This window comes from Arvicola amphibius, chromosome 2, assembly GCF_903992535.2.
Source record: "Arvicola amphibius chromosome 2, mArvAmp1.2, whole genome shotgun sequence".
NCBI classification, from domain to species: Eukaryota; Metazoa; Chordata; class Mammalia; order Rodentia; family Cricetidae; genus Arvicola; species Arvicola amphibius.
In genome coordinates this window covers 156,519,483-156,536,270 of record NC_052048.2, presented here as the reverse complement: position 1 = coordinate 156,536,270, position 16,788 = coordinate 156,519,483, and the positions used below count along the sequence as shown (strand labels likewise).

General features: G+C 39.6%; 1 protein-coding gene across 2 annotated transcripts in view; it reads right to left on the bottom strand.

Annotated features, from left to right (window-relative positions):
* The window catches only part of C1galt1 (core 1 synthase, glycoprotein-N-acetylgalactosamine 3-beta-galactosyltransferase 1), a 33,914-nt gene that overhangs the window by 4,678 nt on the left and 12,448 nt on the right, over positions 1 to 16,788 (bottom strand). For both annotated transcript variants that reach the window (XM_038319485.2, XM_038319486.2), the window contains exons 2-3: positions 6,290 to 6,526; positions 3,265 to 3,932 (exon numbers count right to left, since the gene is read on the bottom strand). In XM_038319485.2, coding sequence (XP_038175413.1) covers positions 3,265 to 3,932; positions 6,290 to 6,526 — 905 coding nt within the window. The remainder of the gene's footprint in view (positions 1 to 3,264; positions 3,933 to 6,289; positions 6,527 to 16,788) is intronic.

Genomic DNA, 16,788 nt, shown 5'->3' with positions numbered 1-16,788 from the left:
GAAGGCAGGGGAGATGGTATAAGATGCCAATAGTTCTCTCCCTTCCCAAGAATTTAAAACCAAATAAACCTGAAACTATCACAACACTTTCAACTAAAATTGTGTTTTCTTATTTTTCGTGCTTAATCATTTAAAATTCTTCATTTCTTCAAATTAAAGGGGGAACTGTATAAAGAATAAGGCTTTATTTGTCTGACGTTTCTAGTGAAGGGCTCAAATACTGTTCTTAAGCATTATAAATAAAATACAGTAAGCAAAAATGAAAAATCTACTTACTAAAGAGAAAACAAAGTAGCCCCTTGTGGGGGACTACAAGTTACCTGAAGACTGCATGACTTTCAAGGGAGTAAAATCATCAGATATAATGTTACAACAGGCAGATTCAAAGCCACTTTAAAGTTCTCAAAGGGCTGAGGATAGGGCACAGTGGTAGAGCAGAAGCCTAGTAGCTGTGAAGGCTCAGCACTGAGAACAAACTGTCTACATTTTCATATATGCTAGTTCCAAATATACTAACTATGTGGGGGAACATTTAAGATGTAGCCATATGGAGATGGAAAGACGGTTCAGTGTTAAGAGCACTTGTTGCTCTTGCAGAGGACCCAGGTTCAGTTCTCAGCATCCACACATGGTAGTAGTTCACTATCACCCATAACTTCACTTCTGGGATTCAATACTGTCTTCTGACCTTCCGGGGCACGGGGAACACACACATGCAAAACAGTCACACATAAAATAAAGTAAATCTAAAGCAAACACAAGCTACAACAATCTGAGGAAAACTATAAATTTAACCAAGGACTCTAAAAACTTCTTGGGCATTTTCATTAAATTAATGAGTTATCTACAAAGAAAGGGACATCACAGTTGCCAAAACACTTTCAGAAGCAAAGAGAAGGAGCGTAATGCACATTTAATGGTTTAAAAACTTAAAGGTAAAAGGTTCAAACCAATATGGGCCAAATCCCAAAAAAGGCAACAGCTCTACAATCAAAGATCCCGACCCTCCAATAGGTGATGCTATGGTAGACGATGAAGCTGCACTGGAAGAGTCTAAGAAATGATCCTATGATTCGGAGAAATCGGGAGCTCTCCATCTCAACTGTGCGCTGTTTCAGACAGACTAAAGTTAGTGTAAAAAAAGAAATACCTGAAATAAAGAGTAAACTACATTTTGTCATTTCTGAACTACATAATTCTGACCAACCTATCTAACATCTTAAGTTACAACCTAAACAACTTTGTAGGCAGGTGCAGTGGCATAGCTCTGAAACCACAGCACTCAGGATCTGAGGACCACCGCGAGTTCAAGGCCGGCCTCCTTTCTCACAAGAAAGAATAAAGACCAAAGCAAAACAAACCAAAACTCCAACACAGCAACAAAATTTGTATTCTTAGTGATTATTACAGAGAAAAATATGTGTATTAAGAAACTCTTTAAAAACAGTAATTCACACTGCAAAGAAAAAAATTATTAAAACATTTGTTTCCATTCTATGTGTTTTAGAACCTTCTGATAAATTTTATAAGATTTATGCAATTTCAATAAGTGGATTTTGTCTTAGAATCTTCAACCTAATAGAATAAATTCTTATAAAGACAACATTTTTGCCACTTAAAAGCCACTCTGATTCAAGTAGAAGATATACTTGTTCCTTGTTCCTATAAAGCACACTGTTAAATAGGCCCTCTTTTTACTCTTAGAAAGAAGGAAGGATATTCTACTATTACAATATGACAAGCATTGTGTCCTTTTGCTGCTGCTATACATGTATGGAATATCTGACACTTTATGAAATACTGTATTATCTGAGTATATCTGTTACATGATTTTAATAGTGAATTTGAATACATTTTTATATGGCAAGAGGTTCAGAACTTAAGATAAAACATCACGTTTCCTTATAGCAAACAGAAAATGTTGTGCACCATTTGGAAATACTGGCTTGGAGTGGTACCCTGAAGTATACTATTAATATGTTAGGGCAAGAAAAAGGAAGCATAAAGAATTACTGACTTGCTTTAAGGCATTACTAATCAATAACAGAGTCTGAAAAGCAAGGTTTTATAATCCTAGACTCATTAAGTAATTCACTGTACTGGTGCTTATAATAGGCATATAGGGTTTATCCTATCAGCAGCAAAATTAATTATAGCATTTTAATATATTAAATTGTCACAAAGAACTCAGATGAAGAGAGATATATCAATGTTAATATATAACATGTGTAAAAGTGGAAATTTGTAAGAAGATGTAAGTGCTATAATTTGATTTTAAATCTACAAAACAATGCTGACTTATTGATGCGTGTACCAACATGTAGGGAAATATGAGCGCTCATGTGATAATAACTAACATTTCATTCTTGGCAGTGTGTAGCTTAGGGAAATAAATAAGAGAACTAGACGGGAAGGGTGCACTGGCCTCAACTGTCTATAAGACTGTTGTGATGAAAATATTTGAGACAAGTGTGGCAACAAGATTTCTACTTGGTAAAGTCAGATGTGTACATTGAGATAGTTCAAAAAAGACAACATAACTCAGGCACAACTGTGAGAAATGCACATTAAGATACAATCTAGAGCCATACTTATTAAAAACTGTCTAGGCTATAATACACAGTAATTACAGGTAAATGACAGACAGATCACACCATTTTACAAATGAAAAAACTGAGGCCCAAAGATTAGCCAAATCTTGTACATCAAGATCATTCAACTATGAAGTGGAAGAATAGGATTTTCATCCTGATAACTGTAAGGCTTTTTGTTTAGATTTTTACACAGCTTGCTAGCCTTACCCAAGTTTGGTTCCAGGTCACCTCCATATGGTTGCCCATTCCAAGTCACACCATGTCCTTGATTAACTTTAGTGCTGTGGTTCTCCAGTTTTTCATGTTGTAGTGACCCCCAACCATAAAATTATTTTCATTGCTACTTCATAACTGTAATTTTCCTGCTGTTATGAATATAATGTATATATTTTTGGAGAGAGGCCTGCCAAGGGGTCACAATCCGCAGGCTGAGAGCCCCCTGCCATCATCCAGAGTCACATCTTTCTAGGTGTGCTTGTTGATTCTGTAGCTCTTTGGGTAGAACTAAGAAAACTGCAACTTGATGTATTGACTTCTATAAGCTAGTGGCTGGCATACAAAGGTGTCAATAGATGTCTACTAAACGACTGGCTAGGACCTCTACTCTCATCTGCTTTGCTATACTGTCAGTATATACATTAAAACAAGTAATAATAACTTCTAGACTTACCTCTACAGGAGGATAGTAGTTGTAGTTCCAGTACCAAAATGTTTTCGGTAGATAACCTTTGATTAAATGGTGTTCTGGTACAAAAGGGTGGAAAGTTTCTTTTCCAGTGGTGTCTCTGGAATCTCCAGCTTCTACGTTTATAATTTCCATGCACCTTCCCAGGGCTAAGTCTTCAATGGAGGAACTATGTGTACATTTCTCTGTTTTAAATGCATCTACAAATCTTCTCAAGGCTTCTTTGCTTAGTACATATCCTGCTCCTCCACTCATGTATCCCTGCTTCACATAGGGCTTAAACCTTCTCCCGAAGTAAATGGGTTGTTCAGGGTTATACTTTGACAGAAGCCATCTCAGATTGTCCAGTATGACATATGTGTCATCATCTGCTTTCATAAACCAATCAGCATCTTCTAAATAGTGGTCATACACATACTGAAAAGCTTTAATTGTTTTCCAGTAGAGCTGCTCTCTGCCTTCTTTGGTTTTCAATCCCACAGTAGGGAAGTCTTGATTTTCTTCTGAACTCATAAATAATACTTTATTACAACGCTGGGCCCATGTAGCTTTGACATGTTTGGCCTTTTTCTCTAGATTTTGAGGGCTTGTCATAACCCAACAAAGAATTTTAACTTTCTGATAGAGGTTCTCAGCAATGTCCGTGTTCTCATCTATCAAACAAACATTTTTAAGAGTTACATTTACACAGATATAAAATCCTAATAAACTTTTTAAAAGAAACTTTTCATAAATTATTTCCAAGGCTCAATTTAGCCATCTGTTATTAATGACCTTGAGAAAATACAACCTAAAATACACCCTCTGGGAAGTTGGTTGGAAGTGCAGTAGTGTAGCATGCTTCACCACAAACACAGCAATCTATATTCAAAGATCATCTCACATACTCTTGCTACTTAACACTACAAAGAAAGTAACAGAACATTCTTGGGAATTTCTCATGGCTGTGAATGGGTTTCTAAAAGACAGAAGAATAAAAAACAAAACAAACAAAGCCATGCTGCTGAAGTCAGTTCATTGGAAGGTCATGAATCAATTGTTACGAATTTCAACAAGTAGCCTAAGGTGTTCTTGAAGACTTTCATGCTAACATCAGCTGAAAGCATAGGAGTTAATGTAGGGTTGAGATTTCTCAGATAATACTAAGTGCGCTTCATTCCAAAATACAAACCCAGCAGTTGGAAATAGAACAGAGCAATGGGTAGAGGTTAGAGTTCTGAAATTATCTAGAACAGTGTCTCTGTAAGCTACCGTTTGCAAAGACATAGGTGGCTCACATCAGAATATATAGCCGAATACCATAACCATCAAATGAGGTTGGTCCTGTAGAAGATTAACAGTGAGGTACTGTCAGTTAACTGACTAGAAGAGAACAGGAGGAAAGGTGAGGTGGCCATGAAAGAATTCTCATGCCATGGAATACTGGAACTCAGTCCAGAGGAGCAGGTGACTGCAGTCTGTAGTTAGAAAGCTTCCACTGCTCATGGAACTAAGAAATCAATCTCTTAGTCACACAGACACACCAAAATGGACAGCAAAAATGGTGCATACAGGATGAGATTTATCCCTACAACTGGGATCTGGCAGACCCTTTCACTCCTTCATTTATTAGTTTCTTTGTACACAACCGCTATATCCCAGAACAGAAGTGGAAATATGAATAAGAAACATTTCTTGCCAGAACAGAATTCACAGCTTAGCAGGGAACTTCACAAGCAAACCAGTAACTGTTGCATAGTAGGAAATGCAGTGGTAGAAAGATTTTTTAAAAATAAGATATGGGTATTTTTAAGTGTATGGGTATTTTTGCCTATATGCATGTCTGTAACCACATGGCATGAAGTGCCCAGGGAGGCCAGAAGAGGGTATTTGATCCTTCTGGATATGAGGGCCCCTATTGTAGGCCTCAGTTTGGGTGCTGGAAATCAAACCCAGGTCCTATGGAAAAAACAACTAGTACTCTTAACCACTGAGCCATCTCGCCATCCAGTTGGACAGACGTATGTTTAAAGTGTTCTGAGTGCTGAGGGAAAACAAAGTGTGAGGACTATGAAATGAGCGCAGGGATCTAAGGATGTGGGCGAAGCAGAAGGAGAAATGAAGAGGCTCCAGAACAGACATGCAGAACATGGGTCTTCAGGAACACTCACTAAAAGAAAGGACAAGAAGAGGCAGCGGGAAATTTAATCAAATACAGGTGTATGCAGGTAGCTGGAAGCCTGCCTTGAAGAAAACTTACTTGGACTAAGAGCAAGAGACTTTGAAAATGGCAATGTAGAACTGCTAGAATTCAGTGATAACTGGAACCAACTGAGATGAAAAGACAAGAACTGCCCCACAGTTCCCAGCTTACAGCAGCAGTGCTAGATAAAGGAGAAAACATGGAAATGCTACTCTGGGAGTGGGGACTAGGAATTAAATTTATATATTTTTGAGAGGCTGAAGATAAACTCAGTAAAGAAACAGCAGAAATGAATGTTCCAAGAATTGGTGATGTCAAACAGACAGAGCTAAAGGACTGAGACACAGAGAAGGAGTATACAGAAGACCTGTCTGAGAAAAGTTTGGTTTCTGGGATAAGAACCAGGATAAATGAAGCCACTGTAACATCTACTCACTATCCTTACTTCTATACCTCTTTGACCCTCAAAAAGAAAAATGATTTAGTCAACCACTGACTGAAGTGTAAAATATATACATCTTATGTGTTTCTCTAGGGTAACAAACCCCAAAGAGTTTATATAAACCATAAGAAAACTGACCCTAAGGAAAATTTCCCAAAACTTATATCTTTCTCTATATCATGGTTTATGAACCATTTCCATTTAAAATGATTAACTTCTTAAATAAATCTTAGGTTTTTCTCCCAAGACAAATGAATCAAAAATCACCTTAATATCTGACACATAGGGTTCATTTCAATCAACAGTTGTAGGCAGCAATACAATGAGATTTATGTAACTTCCCAGCACATTTAACAGTCAAATACTTCTTACAACACATACTTTACCTTTATGTTGGCTAGAGTCTGCATTGAAGTCCACCTGTCCCTTGAGATGACTGTGCCCATTACCATCTAAATGTCCGGCATGAGGGTCATTATGAAGCATAATAGGCTGGGTGTCACCCTCATCTCCCAACAAAATACTCAATAGTTGAGAACATAAAAAAAATCCTATTGCTGATCCACAGAGGAAGATTAAAAAATTCAGCCAAGATTTAGAGGCCATTTCCCGAGAGTGTATTTCTGTAAAAGAATAATAATAACAATAGTAAGAAATAATAATTTAAAAATTAGCATCCTGTTATAAAATTATAAAGCGATCTACATTATCAAGAAAAAAAATTCTGAGGTTTAGTTTTCATGGGTAGTTAATGCCTATGACTCTATCTGTGTGGCTTTAATGTCCTGTGTGAACAATTCTAAGCTCTGTTGGCACAAAGCCTGGGATCTCCTCTCACCAGATCTGCCGCCACGAGCCAAGCTTGTTTGCAGGATCACTCTCACGCTTGGCTGTCAAGTCCAGCGCCTTCATTTCTGTAGCCATCATCACTTACTCTACTCTTCAATGTGGAGCAAGCAAACCCTGGGAAGAGCTAGAAATAAAATGCTCCAGGCTTTGTGAGCTACATACTGTCTCTTTCATCTTGTTCTTTAAAAAACTGAAGTGCCAGGACTCCTGAGTTGGAGAGCCCCACAGGAGCGCCTGCTCCCTGGGGAGAGAACACTGAAGGGACCAGCAGCACTTCTGAAAGAAGACTGGAGAACAACTGGTGGTTCTGAAGAAACACCACGAAGATGAGATCAAGCACCATGAAAGAGAGCGAGCATTTGCAGAAACAAGTCAGATGAGAAATCTAAAACATTAGGATAATTAAACGCATGCGGTCCTCCATAGGATGGCCTGTATCACTGCCTACTTCTACAGAAACATAATTCTGAGTAATTAATACTTGGTCTGTGTGCTACTAACAGATAATACGTTATCAGCAGTTAAAAAAGTGTAAAAGTCATCCAGCCTGGGATGACTACAGAAGGGCTACAGTCAGAGACAGCAAAGTTTTGGGACACAGGCTCTTACTTCAGAAAATGAAGTTTTATCTAATTGCATTCATGTCCATTCCTCCATTCCAAGCAGAGCCGATAGTTGCAACAGAAGCAATAGGCACAACAAAGCTTTTCATAGCCCTGAACAGAAGTTTGCTGCTCCTGCTCCAAATCCTTGTCTCACAGCACTACTGGATGCCGACTCTGACTGCTCGGCTCTGTTAACACACTGGCTCACAAAGTCCTGCATGGCATCTGAATATCATCAGATTTAACACAGTGCCTAGAACATCAGGGGCTCAAAGAATACTCACTGAACTACTTCACAACCAAGTTACTACAACAGTTTGTTAATAACCAATGAGGGTAGCCTTAAGTATAGAATTTCCCATTTTCCAAGAAAAAAATTAAAAATGCTAAGCATTTACCATATGGTAAGTACTTCATACATAATTTCAGTTTTTTTTCTCAATGTTCGTTTTACAGACAAGAAAACAAAATTTAAAAAGTCAACCTTGGAAAACAGTTTAACAGTTAAGAGCCCTTTGCTGCAAAATCATGAAGATCAGAGTTTAGATCATACGACCCAGGTCTAGAGACAGAAGTACACAGAGAAGCAGAAAATACTGATGGAGATCCAGCAAGTCATCCGGATGATCCAGCTGTGGAGACTGCCGAGGGGCCTACATTGCATAACATTTTCAGTGTAGATGAAACAGCCTCATATACTGAAAAAGATGTCACAAGAGACTTTCACAGATAGAGAGGAGATGACAATGCTGGCTTCAAAGTGTCACAGATTCTCTTTAGGATTATACCAAATTTACTCTCCCCGTGTTGTGTGACCTGCTTCTCAGGAAAAAGGCTCCTTTTCAGAAGACTACTATCCACTGCCACTGCAGCCAGCCACCAGGAACTGATGGAGGTGTATTGTAGTAGTAGGCTGCTTGTTCATTCCCCGCTGCCAGAACCAAAATAATCACACAGAAACTATGTTATTTGCAATACTGTTTGGCCAATAGCTTAAGCGTATTTCTAGCTAACTCTTATATCTTTGGTTAACCTATTTCCACTATTTTATACTTTACCATGAGGCTCATGGCCTACCAGCAAGGGAAGGTTCCAGATGGTGGCTTGCATCTTTCTCCTCTGGCAGCTGCGTGGCATCTTGCTAATTCCACTCTTCTCCCTCCCTCCCTCCCTCCCTCCCTCCCTCCCTCCCTCCCTCCCTCCCTCCCTCCCTCCCTCCCTCCCTCCCTCCCTCTCTCTCTCTCTCTCTCTCTCTCTCTCTCTCTCTCTCTCTCTCTCTCTCTCTCTCCTGAAGCCTGTGAATCAATGAGGAGCTTCAAATCTTATTTAAGAGTGCATCTGCTTTAGACAGTAGATGGATCTGGCCTAAGGAAATTGAAAACTACTTGGAAAGGATTAGGGATTCGACAATCTTGATGCAAACTGGTACATCTGTGATTTGTGGAAGGCATCTTACAAGAAACTGATTTGAACCCTCTGGTAATTCCAAGGAATTTCAGACTAGCGGAGGCAACAACTGTAGGTATGGTGGGATGGCAAGAGAACTAGAAATGTGGACAGAGGATGCTGAAATTTCAGGCTAGAAGTGCAAGTGAAATCCAAATATGTGACTGATTAGAATTTCATCATAAAACTTTAATAATTGAGGAATTAATTCTTACAAAAGGGTAGAGTAGTTTCCAGAAGTTGAAATCAACTCTGAAGACAGTGAAGACTGCTCAAATGACCACACAGGATTCAGAACATTCATAAAGACAGCTGAGAAAGCATGGCAGGGTTTGAGAGAATTCAGTACAATTCTGAGGGAAGTCCAATAATCCCCACTTTCTATGCCACAGCTTCCATGTGACAGATGATCTTTCACAAAAGGAAGTGTCCCTGATGTGGCAATCTTCACATCATTTTGCTTTCAGAAATGGTCACGCCACCCTCTCCCCAGCCTTCAGAACCTCCTGCAGCAGCGAGCAGTCATCCTGAGTCCTCCTTCCACTCGAGTGTGACTCACTCTTGGAGATGTGGATATCTTCTAGCAATAAAGTGTTTTATGTTTAATCACTGCTTATACTTTTAAAAGACAATGTTACTGCTCAATTACAGTACTATGAAAAAGCAAAAATGTTTTGATTCATTTTATGTTGTGCTATCTGCTTTACTGCATAAGTCTGAAGTGGAACTCACACTATCTCTGCAGTATGCTTATCCATGTGTGTCTTCTGCTGTGCTGAGTTTTCAGTCCCCCACCAGTAATTTTACTGTGAGACAAATTCCTCATCCAGTTGTCAGGCTTTTAGAATTCCTTTGGAGTCCACAACAAAGTCTCTAAGACCATACTGTCTTTTGGTCCTTCAAGTACTTCATATGTCACATCTTGCAAAAGTTTCATCTTAGCATTTGAAATTTTGCTCTAGATTAATATATCTGTGAGGTACATTTACATATTCATAAGATACTTTTCTCTTCATACCACATTAAACTGATTATACGTCTCCATTTTTCTCTCATACTTTCCTTTTAAAATTGAGGTGACTCTTACATGGTGGTACTTTACAAAGGCTCTGTGTTAAAATTTATTTGGATTTGTGGCCTACCTGGCAGAAATAAGACTAAGAAAAGCAGCTAAAGGGTTATAGCTGAGAACACGCCAGATCTCTCTGCTTCCTAACCTGGGGAAATGTAACGAGCTCCCTCTGCCATGGGAGTCAAGCTGCCAACTCTTCTCCGCCATGAAACTGTGGGCTAAACTAAAGCCCTTCCTCCTACCGGACTGTATTATAATTAAAAAAAAAAACTGACATCTACTTCATTTATTGAATTTCAATGTTAATGTAAATCCTGCATATCAAATTCTCTACACTTCTCTCTGCAAACACAGACATGTTCTTATAAGACAAAATGCCATCATCAAATGTTCTTCAAGGCTAACAATAACACTCTTACTCATAAAACCCTCAGTCAGCAATCAAATTCCCCTTGCTGTCTTCTACAATCAAGGTGTCTAGCTCTAATGTTATAGGCTACATGCATGTGTGTATGTTCAAGTGGGAATGTATGTACACATTCACATGTGTGGACTTCAGAGACTGCTGCCTGGTGTTTCTTATAGTGGTATATTATTTGTGTTTTAATAAAGAAAGCTTGCCTGAAGATCAGTGCAAAGCAGTCACACTAGGCCAGTCATACAGGCCAGGCAGTGATGGCACACACCTTTAATCCTAGCAGCTGCACTAATTGGCCGCAGAGCCTGGTGGTGGTGGTACACACCTTTAACCCCAGCACTAGAGAGGAATATAAAACAGGAGGAGACAGGTCTTGCTTTCGGTCTCAATCTGAGCATTTATGGAGGCAGGATCTCCCATTTTCAGTCTGAGGTAGAGGTAAGAGCCAGTGGCTGGCTGCTTTGCTTTTCTGACCTTCAAGTTGAACTCTAATAAATATCTTTCTCTGTGTTTTTATTATCTGTGCTACAGTCTCTATCCTAGATTTTGATACAGGATTTCTCACCGAACCTAGGGCTTACTGATTCAACAACATTACCTGGTTATTGAGCCCTGTGATCCAATTCTGCCTCTCTAGTGCCTCTCCCTGCTTTCTGGCTAGGAATCCAAATTGCTGACACAAGCACTTTTTCAATGGAGCCATCACCCTAGCCCTTCATAAATGTCTTTTTACATCAGGTTTGTTCAAATCAGAACTGCATTGGTATTCATGGACAATTTTTAAAAAATAGGGTATTTTATGTAACAATATTTGGGGTAGTTTGGATGTGATTGGCCCCATAATCACATAGGGAGTGGCACTATTATGAGGTGTGCTTTGTTAGAGTAGGCATAGCCTTGTTGAAGGAAGTGTGTCACTGTGGGGCAAGCTCTGAAGTGTCCTATGCTCAGGATACCACCCAGTGACTCAGCTGACTTCCTGTTGCCTGCAAGATGGAGCACTCTCAGCTCCAGCACCATGTCTCTGCTTACATGCCACCATGCTCCCTGCATGATAAGGGACTGAACCTCTAAAACAAGACGCCCCAATTAAATGTTTTCCTTGTAAGAGCTACCATGTTCATGGTGTCTCTTCACAACAATTAAAAAAAGCTTAACTAATAGAAAACTTGGTGCCAAGGACTGGAGTATTGCTGTGATAGGCCTGAGTATGTTTTTGTTTGGAGGAATTTGGACTTTGGTACTTTGGGTTAGGAAAGCAAACCCAAAACTTCAGAGTGCTTTAAGTACTGTTTAATGGGACATGTTAGTAGGAGCATGGAAGACGGACGAGCTAAGAGTTATTTGAACTGCTGGGGACTCACTCAAGAGATTTCAGAGGAGAATTTTAGTATGCTGCCTAGAGATTCTTCTCGTAATATTTTGAAGAAAGTGGTTGCCTTTTGCCCTTGTCTGAAGAGTCTACTTGAGACTAAAGTGAACAGTTTTGGATTAATCGTATTGACAGAAGAAATCTCAAAACAGCCTAGTATAGACTCTCTTGTATGGATATTAGTGGTAACTCTAATGAAGATTTATAATAAAAAGGAGTAAACTGTGCATGGTAAATTACAAAAAGTAAATTTTGAGGAGAAAAAAGAGCACCAGGAAGTGGAATGAAGGTAAATCCTGTGTTCAAGGAGATAGATGGATTGAGAAATGGAACAAAGGGAGTAGTGACCTCAGGGCAAGGTCCCACCCAGCTAAGTTTCCAATTTGTGAAAAGGAATTAAAGAAAAACTTAGAGCCAGGTGTGGTGGGGCACACCTTTAATCCCAGGACTGGGAAGCAGAAGTTGGCCGGATTTCTGAGTTTGTGGCCAGCTTGGTCTACAGCCAAGCTTAGGCAGTGAAGGACAGAAAGCTGGTGAAGATCTGATTGGATGAGGGGGCCATGTCCCAACCCCAGTAAGCAGCAGAATTTGGCAGCTTTGGCCATGTGTCTCAGAAGAGACTTTGAAACAAGTTTGAGACTGATGTAGACTATGGGGACTTTTGAAGTTAGACTGAATGCATTTTTTTTTTTTGCATTATTATATGGCTATAAGTCTTTGGGGTCCAGGGAGTGGAATGTGGTGGTTTGAAAGAATATAGCCACTCAAGGGTGTGGCCCCATTAATAGGTGTAGCCTTGTTGGAGGAAGTGTGTCACTGTGGGGGCAGGCTTTGAAGTCTCTTTGGACTCAAGCTTCCCCTCAATATGACTTTCAGTTGACTTCCAGTTGCCTACAAGATATAGGACTTTAAGCTACTCCAGTACCACATCTATCTGCATGCTACCAAGCTCTCTGTCATGTCCTGATAATGGACCAAGCCTTTGAAACTGTAAGTGAGCCAGCACGATTAAATGGTTTCTATAAGAGTGGCTGTGGTCATGGCGTCTTCTCACAGCAGTAGAACCCTAACTAAGACAGTGGTAAATATGAATCCAAAGTGAAATACATATTTATCTAAAAAGGCAATTACCACAATTGACCCAGGATATAAAATCTAAATATCATAAAGTAATAAAATACATTGCCAGAGTCAGATGCCAAAAGGACCAAATTTTGAATAAAATATTTTGATTTTTCAAAGTCTTCTATACTATTTAAGTATTCATTTAGAAAAATCACATAGCAAATTCTTTAGAAGTTTGACATCATGATTTATTAACAGGAAAAAACCTAAACTATACTGTACAGAAAAGTACAGTTCAACCTCCAAAATATCACAGTAGCAAAGAGAGTATGGCACACACCATTTATCTTAAGATACAGAGTGTGGTGCACACCAGTTATCTTAAGTCAGAGAGTGTGGTGCACACCAGTTATCTTAAGATACAGAGTGTGGCGCACACCGGTGTTACGCTGCCTAAACACAAACTCTAAGATGAGGCACTCTAGTCAAAATAATTTACTGAAAAGAATGGAAAATTTAAAATTAGAGATACGACTTTATCTTTCTGAGGGGTTTCAAAATACTAGGTCAAGAGGATACGAGAGACCAAGTTTAATTAACCTATACCCAAATAAACTTTAAGAAAATCCAAAAAACATGTTCCCCAAATAAACTTGGGTGTTATCCAGTGTGCTCCATTCTGTAGTTTAACTGGTGAGATCTAAAGCTGCATCTGAGGGAAGCATGCCATGCGCACAGAGACCCACCAGTGTCATCTCACATCTATCTCTTCTCCTTTCTTAAGAATTCCTGTTTGCTTGGAAAAGGGTCTTAAGCAGGGCAACTTGGTATGTAGTGTAGTTTTAGAGGAATTCTATCTTCACTTTCCACGTGCTGAGATTACAAGCAGGGATCAGGCCTACCAAGATTTTCTTTCTTTCTCTTCTTTCCTCCTTTAATGAGAACTGTGCTATTCATTTTCTTTAAATTACCCAATCCCTTTTCTTACAAGACACTGCTTCTCTGTGATCATGAAACTTTTGGCGAAAAGCTGATGCAATTCCTCTACCTGGGATTTTGTCTTTAACACTTGTTTGAAATTTCTATGCCTTAGGAATACATTTCAGTCTGTGTCATCTTATTTGCTACTTGGAACAACCCAAATAAACTCTCTTCACCATTTTGGACCCCAGTTTCTCCTAAGAGCCAACCAAAATATTCTCTGGAAACACTCTGAAAGAAGACAGACAAGGGAGGAAGCTAAACAAAAGATCCCAAGTGAGGTCACAAGGAGGGCCATTTAACTCAATCCGTCAAGGCAGAACTGGTTGATTCTTGCTTGAAGTCAGCCTTAGGAAGAAAATGTTCTGGCAACTTCTACAGCCTTTACACTGGCAGTGCAGCTTCAGACGTGGTTGGGCAGCCACACTCCAAAGGGAACAGGAAACTACATGTCGAGAATGAGCACCAGCAGCAGCCAGAGTAAGAGAGAGCTCTGGCTTAATCTGCTACCATGATTTTGAGGTAGGGAAAGTTAAAAACTAACTAGTTGTTAGAACTGTGAAATTCCAATAGGGTTGCCCAATGATGCACTCACATTAGATCAATTTACGACTGAGGAACATGTCCAGAGATTACAATTAATTTTTAGCACCACTGTAAGTTATGAAGTCAGCTAAGAATTATCAGACCTTTCAGGTAAAGCACTACATAACTAACAAATCTAAGAATCATGCCAAGACTATAGTTCACAGTAGGAGCAAGCCAGTAAGCAACAGCCCTCCATGCATCACAGCTCCTGCCACCAGGTTCCTACCCTGTTCAAGTTCCTGCCCTGACTGCCTTCAACAATAAACTGTGATACAAAAGGAAGCGAAATAAACCTTTTCCTCCCCAAATTGCTTTTGGTCATATTGTATCATAGCAACAGAAACATTAATTAGATGCTAAACTAGCAAACCCTAAGACAGATACACAACTTATTATGCAGTTATCGCCCAAAAACCTCACTGTTAAAACTATTTGAGTACAGAGAAAATTTATTTAATAACCTGATAAATACATCATAAAAAATTGAAAAACACACTGAACGGTTTAAAACTCTGATGCTGGGATGGTTCCAGTGAGCAAGTGCTCACTGCATAAACCACACGACCCAAGATTAATCCTAGAACTCACAGTGGAGGGAGAGCTGACTACAGAAATGCATCCTCTGGACTTCCACACAGGAACTGCAGAAAGTACACACCCATACCCACACATCACACACAACAGGGATTTTCTTAAATTCCTGTTTTATCATTAAACAGAATCCTGATGTGCACTGACTCCCTGTGGGGTTAGAGTCTGATAAGATCAATGTAAAGACAAACAGTTAAAGGCCACGTGTTCTATCATGAGGATAGAATCCTGGTGAATTGTCTCCTGTCAGTAAAAACTTCCAGAAAGCAAAATAAAGCCTCTTGTCTGCCACAGTTGTTGACAATGAGCCTTTTCTCAAGACAGTTGTAAGTCTGTTCTTCAACTTCAGCCAAAAGGAAGCAAACTACAGTGCTTCAATATCCTGAAACACTGCTTGGCTTGGGTGGCCACAAGGGGCACACCTATCTAGCCATAACTTCACAGCTCTATACTTTACCATGTCACCATGATGATTGGAATTCCCACTCCATTTCCCAACTTGAACTGAAAATTTTAACTTTTTTTTCACTTTTAATGGGCATATTGCGGCTTCTCTTTAGCATGCCCACATGGCCCCTGTTACCATTCTAACAGTTTGGAGCCATTATTTAATAAAAACAAAGGTTGACGGTGGAGCTGATAACCTAGCGTGCAGCACAAACCCCTGAGACGGCTAAGACAGCTAAGCCTTCCCAATGCCCAGGAGAAAGTCAAACTGCTAACCCTGGCAGACAAGTTCCAGCTCTAGTGCATCTATCTGCCGTCCTGCTTATCTGTGCTGTTGATAAAGCCCTCTCTCTCTCTCATATATTACATTCTGACTGTGATTTCTCCTCCTTCTCCTCCTCTCCTCCAGATCCACTCCTCCTCCATGTCTCTTCAGAAAAGAGCAGGCCTCCCAGGGATATCAACCTGAACACGTTAAGCCCATTCTTAAAGTTTGCCATGAACTTTTATAAGGATGGCTCTGACTTTTGCATTTTTCTACCCTGAATAACCTGTCACATTTTATCTTATGGACAGATTAGCTTCGGTATTCTGACACCTGCGGCTCAACCACATGTAAATTAACTACTCCCCCATGCAGCACTTCCCTGTTCCTCCACTTACAGCTCTGTGACACTCATGCATTATCAGAAGGCTGTGCATCTCTCTACCAATAAATAATGAGCTTCCTGTATTTGTTATTTTTATGGTCACTGTGGCAAAATGCTTCATATAAACAGCAGAAAGGAGAAAAATTTTATTTTGATTCACACTTTCAACAGATTCAGTCCATAGTTAATTGGCCCAGTGTACTTGAGCAAAACATCACATCAGTAAGAACAAGTGGCAGAGTCTCCCATTTCAGCCAAAAAGAAGCACTGGCCATGATTTAACATACTGGAAGCCTCCCAGGAATAGCTAATATTCTCTAAACCCCATCAGTTCTGTGCCACCAGCAGCCTGAAATCCAATCCAGGGCACGTCCTTGAAGACTTAGTAGATTATTTTGGAATGGTTTCTCTTTTCCCTATCTTTATCTTCATGAGAACAAAGCACTCTTTATCGGCACTAATTACCTAGACGGCTACCTTCTGAGACTAATAAATTGCCGTATCTATAGGTAGTTCTTCCCTTTCCACAGTCACAGTATCTACTAACTGAGACACTAAACTTGAGAGCCTAGGTTAACTTTACCAATTATGATGAACGTATCAGTGTCCTTAGATGTTCCCCTACTAAATTAAATATTACTTTAAGATAAAGGTGTAAGTTATTAATAATAAAAATAACAGGTATACGTATATTTGTACAAAAAATAACAGTTAACTAATTTGACCAACTGAAGAGTTGGAAACACTTTTAAAAAGTCATCTAAAAAAAAGGGGGGGGGGGCCTGGAGAGATGGCTCAGAG